The 9,163-nt window shown below is 39.7% G+C and overlaps 2 protein-coding genes across 3 annotated transcripts; one reads left to right on the forward strand and one right to left on the reverse strand.

Moving 5' to 3' along the window:
* Positions 1 to 64: 64 nt before the first annotated feature.
* LOC105696945 (complement component 1 Q subcomponent-binding protein, mitochondrial) lies at positions 65 to 1,927 on the reverse strand. The gene is made up of 6 exons (XM_012419825.2): positions 1,735 to 1,927; positions 1,361 to 1,657; positions 1,097 to 1,247; positions 631 to 833; positions 413 to 501; positions 65 to 322 (listed from the first exon to the last, which is right to left on the reverse strand). Exons 2-6 carry the CDS (start codon positions 1,581 to 1,583, stop codon positions 173 to 175), a joined length of 816 nt encoding a protein of 271 aa, XP_012275248.1. The 5' UTR covers positions 1,584 to 1,657; positions 1,735 to 1,927; the 3' UTR covers positions 65 to 172.
* A 267-nt stretch (positions 1,928 to 2,194) lies between these two features.
* LOC105696974 (protein spinster) lies at positions 2,195 to 9,075 on the forward strand. 2 transcript variants are annotated; one of them, XM_012419869.2, is made up of 10 exons: positions 2,354 to 2,549; positions 2,652 to 2,848; positions 3,142 to 3,293; positions 3,368 to 3,571; positions 3,743 to 3,877; positions 3,966 to 4,227; positions 4,309 to 4,407; positions 4,532 to 4,757; positions 6,569 to 6,661; positions 7,868 to 9,075. In XM_012419869.2, exons 1-9 carry the CDS (start codon positions 2,354 to 2,356, stop codon positions 6,619 to 6,621), a joined length of 1,524 nt encoding a protein of 507 aa, XP_012275292.1. In that variant the 3' UTR covers positions 6,622 to 6,661; positions 7,868 to 9,075. The 2 variants fall into 2 exon arrangements, with proteins under 2 accessions (XP_012275291.1, XP_012275292.1); XM_012419868.1 differs by lacking the exon at positions 6,569 to 6,661 and having other exon boundaries at positions 2,195 to 2,549.
* Positions 9,076 to 9,163: the final 88 nt, after the last annotated feature.

Here is a 9,163-nt window from a genome sequence, read left to right on the forward strand (position 1 = left end):
CCTTTTTTTTAATTTTTAATGCTGGTTTTTGAGCGTTGTTAGGTTCAGTCACTTTTATCATGAATGATACGAGAAGGAATGATATATTTAACGGTTACGTACGACTATACATTGTACATTTTTATTTCGTATAACACGTATTATCTAATCATAAATGCTATTACGGTTAAAATTACGGTTTGCTGGTGAACTTTGAAAGTCCCTCGAGCAGACTGATATATGCAGTGTGCTCGTAATTCGTACTTAAGTCGACCAGCTTCTCGGCAAATTCGTTTGTGATGCCCTTTTCTTCCAGATAATTCATGAGCAGATCGTAAAGGTACTGTAACAAAATTGGAACGTTCGGCGATATTGATTTTATCAGGAAAAATAATTTTATGACAGGGTCTGAGATTAAAATTTAAATACGTACCGCATCGACCACTTCTCCAGCAACAGCATACACCTTCTCCGTGTACTCGCCTTCGTAGAGGGTGATCTCATCGATTCCAAAAATGTCATCTGAACAAAAATAAAATATTTCGTATATAACAAATTTTGTCCCACAAAATATTCTGAAAATTGGTATGAGACCAATACGAGCATCGGAGATCTACTTCAAACATTACAGATAACAACAAATTTACGAACTATAACTATCGTCTGCTCCAGATGCTCCTGGCTCACTGTTGAACGAACACCTAAATCCTAACGTCTGGTTTCCTCTTACGATGTCGATTTCAAAAGTAGGTTTGCTTTTCATCTCTCCAATGTTTACTTTATCATCACGAGGATCGATTTCTGGATCTGGCTCCGCGTCGACCGTGTGGTTCACATTGAAGCTGATTTTGATTCTATTAAAATTATGGAAGCAACGAATTAGCTAAAATTCTCATAAAACTTGGGTCGATAATTGTTCGAAACAAAAAGCTGTGAGGTATGTATATTTGTCGTATTTCCCATTATATGTAAAGTATAGCATAGCTTTACAATGTATCTATTGAAATACTTTTTTTTCCCAAAGGTCAATTATCAAAGAGGTACAGGAATTCCTCTTTGAACTCAACTCTTTGGATGGTTTATTTTGTACATTGACAATTGGAATAAAATGACTTACACCGAATCGCCTTGTTTCTTTTCCAATGAAACTTCAGCGCCATCGAGGGAAACCTTAAACCCATCTACTTCGGTGGGAATGGTCTTCAACTTTTGGGCTTTCTTCTCCGCGACTATTTCTTCGGCCAGGAATTCGACCAGATCTTTCTCCGCTGAAATGATAATTCTTCTAAACACGATAGCAAGAAATCAATGCGAAGCGGCTTCGCTCCTACTCGTCGAAGAAAGAATGAATTAACAAAGGCATAAATTAATTTTTTTTTACCCTTCGTGTGAGCGCCTCTACAGCAAGTGCAGTTCGAGTGGTTCTCTGACTTGTAATTTTTAGCCGTAGCTATGAAAGAGGTTTCGCCAACCGACCGGCTACACCCGGTCCATAACGCTCTTTCCGCGTGCAGCCGAATTGTATTAACAGCCGACGTTGGCCTTAAAACGTTTTTTGATAAGCGCAACGCGTTTCTTACTACACCGTTCATGTTGCTGAACATGAGGTCGGGGCGTGAAGAACGATAGAGAAACGGACGAAATTCGAAATCCTCGAAACAGCCAACACGTGAGTACTCTAAAACAAAATGCCGGATAAATTCGTTGCATCATGATCTTCACAACGAAGAGTAGTAGAAAGTATCCCTATCTCACATTTTGCAGCTAGTCCAAGTTGTCGTCCCCTGGCTTCATTGCGGAAAAACAGATCCATAGTTAATTTAGACTCCCAAAGTTGGATAAGTAAAATACCCTAGGTAAGTTACTGTGACGACTGGTCCTGGTCCCTCTGGTCGTCAGATTGGCCGGTGGTTCGTGGCGCCTGTGGAGTGCTGAAGTGCTCGGCTCGAGGTGCAGGAGTTTTGTTGGCGAAATCGCGTGAGGTTGGTCTGGGGATATAGCTAAAAAACAGCGTTTTAAGCGTAACAAAGTACAAAGTTCTCCCTGGCGGCCATGTTGGTTCTATGGCAGCCAATGGCGAGTTATCATGGCGGCCGGCCATTGGTCCACACCTGGCATCTCGATTGGTTAGCTTCGATTCGGATCACGTGATGTCGCCTCATTGTGATTAAGGTTATCCTATTGGCCGTCCCTCTCTCTGGTTCGTCGAAAAAAGTGGTGTGATGAGCTCTAATGGCAGTCTTCGATTGAAAGTCTTCGCGCAATGATAACGATACCGAGTTATTGACGTAGCGCGTTTGACGACGCGTATGCAGACGCGCGTGCTCGTTTATGTGGAACTGGCCGTGAGGTCCGTCCCGAAATTCCTTAAATTATGGACGAAACCAGAATTCCACCGACCGTTTCTCACCAGTATCTCGTGGTCGTCGATGATCAGAGCAATTCTGTTGTGAGACAAATTAAAAGGTCACCCTCCAAGGAAAGGGCAGTCACCAAGCGAGAATGGGCCACCGTTTTGGTATTGTGCTTTGTGAACCTCATCAATTACATGGATCGGTTTACGGTAGCAGGTGAGCAACATTTCTCTTAAGTCGGTATGTTTTGTGCATCTTTTAGGAAATTCCAATTGAACCGTGGTTTTACGAGTGTTCGTGATTGCATCGATTTTTTAGGTGTTCTTAGCAACATAAGGACCGACTTCAACATTGGCAATGATAAGTCTGGCCTGCTCCAGACAGCTTTCATCATCAGTTACATGATTTTTGCCCCGTTGTTTGGATACCTTGGAGATCGGTACAATAGGAAAATTATCATGAGCTTTGGCGTATTCTTATGGTGCCTGACTACATTCGTTGGATCGTATATGAAGGTATATCAATTTGCAAGGTTTACTGCAGCATTAAAAATTGCCAATGGTCCTTTAGTAATATTGGTTATGTTTGCTTCATCAATGATGATCAGAGAGGTTCTTAAATTTTTATAATTGTTCACGATGATGTCTTTATTTGGGTTTTAAGTTTATTCTAAGATGCTCTCATCCTAAATTCAGATGACATCATTCATGAATTACTCACAATTCCAGTGAGAGATCGACGCCCACGCTATATTCTTAGGAAGTTAGCAAGAAGTTCCTTTCTACGTAATCTATAAATACTGTTTTAGACGTTTGGCTGGTTCATTATTTTTCGAACGTTCGTTGGCATTGGAGAAGCTAGCTACTCGACGATAGCTCCTACGATAATTAGTGACTTGTTCGTTAAGGACGTTCGCTCCAAAATGCTTGCATTATTTTATTTTGCCATACCAGTTGGAAGGTAAGATTTTTAATTGGAATACTAGTAAATGTGAATAATTACTTTACTAATAAAAACGTATAAATATTTTGCAGTGGTTTAGGATATATAACAGGAGGGGAGACGGCAAGAGTAACGGGATCTTGGCAATGGGGATTGAGGATTACTCCTGCTTTGGGGATTGTAGCTATTTTCCTGTTGCTATTCGTAGTACGAGATCCTGTAAGAGGAGAAAAGGAAGGAGGCTCACACATTGCCAGTACGACGTGGCTCAATGACATGAAGGCCTTACTAAAAAAGTGAATATTCCAGTTTTTTATTCCTCTCATAAATGAGTCGGCGTCGATCATAAAATTGACCAAGATCAATTTGTACCTACAATCTGTGCTTAAAGGAATACATATACAAATATCCATATAGTTATATTCACATTCGATTGTCAGTTCACATCATTGCAATCTGAATTTCAGTCCGAGCTTTATGCTGTCCACTGCAGGATTTACCTGTGTAGCCTTTGTTGCCGGAGCTCTATCCTGGTGGGGGCCGACCTTCATAGAATTGGGTTTCAAGCTGCAAGCCAATGGACAGTCTGTCGACTCGAAAGAGTAAGTTAATGTAACATCGTCACTTTAAATAAATCCTGTGTATCATCTTCCACTACTGACTACTAATTTATTATGTTTTATTCCTTAGCGTAGCATATAAGTTTGGTTTAATTGCCATGGTGTCTGGAGTAATTGGAGTGCCATTGGGTTCGTTTATGGCACAAAAATTAAGAGTGCGTTGGCAGCAAGCTGATCCACTAATATGTGCCATCGGACTTTTATTGAGCTCTCCACTCATATTCTTTGCGTCCATTACGGCTAGCACCAGTTCCACTGCATGTTATGTGCTCATATTTTTTGGACAGTTGGCTCTGAACCTTAACTGGTCCATAGTGGCTGACATGTTGCTGGTAAGCATTCAACTTTGAGAAATTTTCTGTACTTCCATGGATCGCTGATTTACGTTTGTTTTAAATTGAGTAAATTTACAGTACGTAGTAATACCGACCAGAAGATCATCAGCGGAAGCTTTTCAAATACTCGTAGCCCATGCACTAGGTGATGCAGGAAGTCCATATCTCATAGGATTGGTAAGTATCGAGTCTTTTTAAATAAATGTGTTTGGATACGAATATAATTTTTTTTATCAAGGAACATAACTTGCTCAATCATGGAATTATTTATGAGTCAATTTTTATGTATATCTGTTTTCAGCTATCCGAGGCACTAAAGAATACCCTTTCGCCGGAGTTATGGATAGGCAGCTCGGAGAAACTATTGCTCTCTACGGGGAAGGTTGTGGATCCAGTGATCGAGTATAGAAGTTTACAGTATTCTCTATTCCTGACTATCTTCGTGGAAGTGTTGGGTAGTCTCTTCTTCTTCTTGACTGCTCTCTACATCCAGAGAGATAAGGCACTGGTCGATCTCACCATAGCTGGTAAGTAAACGAAGTATCGAGTCCTTTCGGAATGTCATACTTTCCTTCATCGACGATTGATGTCATCATTTTTTTTTTACTTACACAGGCAATTGTTCACAATGAGAATATTAGAGAAAGACAGTTGTCCGTAATGTCTTAGTTTCACTTTCACATGCTTCCACAGAATTCATTAATCTATAATTTACTTTCTGTTTCACTAAAAAGAAGCTTGAAAAATTAACAGCACGTTCGCTGCACGTATGTTTGTATTTTCAATGGTCAATGATTTGTAGCAGTTTAGCGATGACGAGTGAACCGAACAAATATTTACCTGGTAGTGAAAAATAGTGAAAGTACATACGTCCATTACGATACGGGTTTCAACAATGTTTAGGTGCACAGATCGGTGTGATCTATTTACTGATAATAATAATTAATTAACATATTAATAGGGAATGTTGGAATATGAAATAAAATATTCTAACCCGACTAAAACACAAATGTATTTCTGCACAGTGCATGAGTTGCTCTCAGGCTTGCAGTTGGAACCACAGGTTTTTGGAGCCAATGTAAGGTAGTAATACCTATTAGTGAGATTTAACACGTTAAGCGCCAGAAATCTGTTTGGTTAATTAAAATCGAATTGTGAATAAATTGTTAACACAATGACATGTTAGTGCAGAAATAATGGCAATCCCTTAGCCTTGTCGAAAATTATTTATATTTATTAATGGGTCAAACTTGCAAAGTTGTCCCTTTACATGATACTTACGAGCGTAAGTCAATGTAGAATCACGGTGGCGCTTAACTTGTTAAAAATAGGCAATCCTTTGCAAAATAGAACCTACGTTAATCTCTGGCTCATGTTAGTTTTGAATATTTATTTTATGTTCCAGCGATTTTGGCATGTCTTAGTAGCATAAGGTATCCTCTCTGTGAAAGCGCTACCTAGGTCAAAGTGGCAGCTTTGTTAACGCGGTTGATAATAATTAAAGAAGGTACCCTTCCTTTGGTTTGCTTCGACCCACGATTACACCAAGAATATGGTGCTTAACGTGTTCCGACTTATTAACCGTAACATCAATTATTTTTGCAGAATGATGATGAAAAAAATCGCAATTACGCGTCGTCCTGAAGGACTCTCGAGAATTAATCCGTTTCTTGCATCATTCTGTAAATAATTTCACAATGAAGTAACCCAGAAAACACGGGGAACAATTATGTGCCATTCGTGAAGTTACTCTTAAGGGCCAGTAACATATCTTGTTCGCCTTAATTATCACACCTTCGTAACGCAGCCAGTTACTTTGCACACTCTTTCATCGTATCGTCAATAAATAAAAATTCATATGTTTATCGTAGCTGTAAATCAGACCGTTATGTATTGTACGTAGATATCACATGGTATCGATTCGTGCTTTAAGGGTTATTTCATTTAATTGCTTCTTTATTTTTTTTTCTCGAGAATCCAAAACGTACTAAAATCATGCTCAGCGTCTAGCTACGAAAATTTTTTGGGCTAACAGTTTAGAGAACCGCTATTTAATTTCATGCATTCACCGATGCAATCGTATAAGAACCAAGTGTCATTGCGTTTATTTTATTACACGAGAGCTTCGTTTCTTTATTTTTAATTTCTTGAATTTTTCATTGTCATTCGATTTCTCGCTAAAGCAAAGATTTCACATGCTGTACGAATGTTGCAAGTTTATTAACGTCTGGCTTCGATGATAATTGTTAATGTCGAGGGCACGTTCGATTGGAGAGACCGCGATTGCATCGTAGTGCATGGAAACATTTTGTGTAACGTACAAACATCTTTCTTGCAGACAAATATCTAGATACTAAGAGTAATGGGCAAGCGGAATCAACGCGTTTATAGATCATCGTTGGGCATCTCCTGATAGTGCGCTGTAAACCTGGTACTTAATTTATTTTCATGATTTCATTATTCCTCTACACTCAGCCTGACAATTAATTTAATTTTCCCTTCCGCTCTTCCCTTCGTCTCGACCTCTTTGGGAGAAAAAAAAAAAAAAAGAAAAGATACGTTTTCCTTCGCCCCTTGTGTTGTCACTTTTTGTTCACTCCGTTGCTTTTACACTCTGATTAACTTTAGGTTCTTCTGGACTCTCTCGTGTTTATCCTGGATCCTTGTCCGACATGTCGTTACAGATTAGGCATCCGTTCGTACTTGCAAGATGTTTGAATTAATTAAGAGTTCGCACACATTTAAACCATTGTTGATTCTCATGTCATGTGAGACAAGTAAATTATGCACCCACATGTTACATTTAAGCAACAAGCGAGATAGCTTCTGGCTTTCCTGTGTTTGGGTTTTAATTGCCGTTAAATTCACTCGGTTGAGTCAACAGTTAGTTGAGATTTCGTGCCGAGAGCGATGCTTCTTCGCAAATGTAATTTCTGTGGTGACTCCTCTTGCTTGACGTTAATGATAACATACATTAATGCGCCTAATTAATCTGGACGCTTTGGCATGACCACTAACATACTAAGAATGGGAGGATATTCCAATGAACTGTGCATGAACAAATAATTTCAATTTGTTGACTAGTTACATGTTAAACGGAGATCGAATATCAGCGATAACTTAGAACAAGGTATTCAAGTTTATTTAGTCTAAGAGACACAGAGATAAGGATTCTGGTAACCTTTCGATTATTCCATCAACGCGTTAGGTTAATCCTCGTTGTATTTTTATTTAATGAGAACTCGGCACTTTGGACCGTGGCAATTTCTCGACTCTCAGTCGTCATTTTTATTGATCCGTGGTCAAGGAATTAAATACAATTTAACGAATTTTTAATTAAGGTCACCGGTGTTAGAGGGTATGCAATTTTGGAGTTACATCTTTAGCGATCCACATTTGAAGTTGTAGGTATGTCTCGATTCCCTTCAAATCGATCTACAGGACGACGGATTGGCCTTTCTAGCTTCTGGTCTCTTTGGGATGACAAAAGTAATCCCAGTGGACTCTGCACGTCCCTGAATTCTCTATGCAACGCGTACCCACGTGAACTATCCGTTTCCTCGTGTCTCTGTGTGTCGACTCGTTAAGTCAGGCGAGGGGAACTTTTAAATGCAATTGAGCGGACATTGTGTTCCAGAATGTGACAACGACTCTGATACCTCACAGATGTCCAGCGAGGACGCGGAAAACGAACTGCAGAATTCTCTGATTAAGCCTGACTGAATGACCCTAGTGATACCTCATCCGTCGACGCTGCAGTAGATTTATGAAAGTTCCTGTAGATGCTGGAACGCCATGGTCGGCGCTAGCCAGTTCCAGAGGATGGAGAAAATAGTTCATGAAATCCCAGCCGATCATTATGCCCCTGAGTAATCGAGGGCGATCCACGCAGTGCAGCTTATGAAACGCAACAATTGTACACGCAGTACTTCTATATTGTTAATTGGAACGGTTGTGGTTTCGTCATGACCGATGTCCCCAAAAATGGCCGTCAATAGGAATCGCTAGAAGTACGCAAAGAAGCGGCTCTTTGTATAGAACAGAAATTCTATTTGCTCTTAACTAGACTAAGAACATCGAACTAACACGAATGGTTGCGGTATTGGTTTGCATTGGATGTTCCTTCTCATTGCCGTGCCAGTGAGGGAGCGTTATTATTTAAGTGCTCTAAGTACCAATTATTAATGTATCGTGTATCTGTCCTAAGTATTGACTGAATGCGTATTTTTACAATCGGAATTGTAAATACGCGTGTTATGACGGTAATTTATCGATAACTCGTAGATACGAGGTTGAGTATCGGGACATCCAAAGCTGGGAAATTGGAAAATTGATCGTTCACATTTCTCGCCGGACTGGCGAAAGTGTACACTACTATACGATATTCGTAGGATATTAGAATATTTTTCTATTAGCATTGCCGACACATGCGGCTGCCATGGAAAGGGATTAAATCGAATATTTTGGCACTGGGTAGATCGATCGAGACAATACACTTGGACTTGTATTGAAACGGTATAACTGAATATTTCAGTTGGATAAAAATCGCCCAATTTTCTCTTAAGGTTTAAACAAACCAAATGGAATGCTCGTTGCGATACGAATGCATCTTGAATCTGAATGGTTTTTGGACAAATTGCTCGCTCTTTCTTCTTTCCCTTTCGCAGTTGGCATGCTCAGGATGAAGCAATAAATTATGTCTTTCCGAATGATTATAAGTAAACACTTGAATTAACGGCGACAGGCAGGTGTTCGACAACCTTAGCGTAAAAACTGCGATTGTTACCGATTACCGCTTAAGAGGCAGAGATGAGTTTTTAGTAATAAAAGAAGGTTCGCAAAGGATATTTTCGCGATCGGTACTTGCCCATAGCGTGACTGCTCGATCGGCTATTATTAGTTAATTGGAAAAGACAGTGCAGGAATTTTTGCG

The sequence above is a fragment of the Orussus abietinus genome, unplaced genomic scaffold (assembly GCF_000612105.2).
Source record: "Orussus abietinus isolate OABI.00-Male unplaced genomic scaffold, Oabi_2.0 scaffold16, whole genome shotgun sequence".
Classification (NCBI taxonomy): Eukaryota; Metazoa; Arthropoda; class Insecta; order Hymenoptera; family Orussidae; genus Orussus; species Orussus abietinus.

Bases quoted from the DNA above. Each gene is read 5' to 3' on its own strand.
- LOC105696945 (XM_012419825.2), bottom strand. From the start codon at position 1,583: ATGTTCAGCAACATGAACGGTGTAGTAAGAAACGCGTTGCGCTTATCA. The intron at 502-630 runs GTTCGTAAATTT...ATTTTTGTTCAG, and splicing joins TGGAGCAGACGATAGTTATA to ATGACATTTTTGGAATCGAT. The intron at 323-412 runs GTACGTATTTAA...ATTTTGTTACAG, and splicing joins CTGGAGAAGTGGTCGATGCG to TACCTTTACGATCTGCTCAT.
- LOC105696974 (XM_012419868.1), top strand. From the start codon at position 2,354: ATGGACGAAACCAGAATTCCACCGACCGTTTCTCACCAGTATCTCGTG. The intron at 2,550-2,651 runs GTGAGCAACATT...TCGATTTTTTAG, and splicing joins GGATCGGTTTACGGTAGCAG to GTGTTCTTAGCAACATAAGG. The intron at 4,758-7,867 runs GTAAGTAAACGA...ATTGTGTTCCAG, and splicing joins GGTCGATCTCACCATAGCTG to AATGTGACAACGACTCTGAT.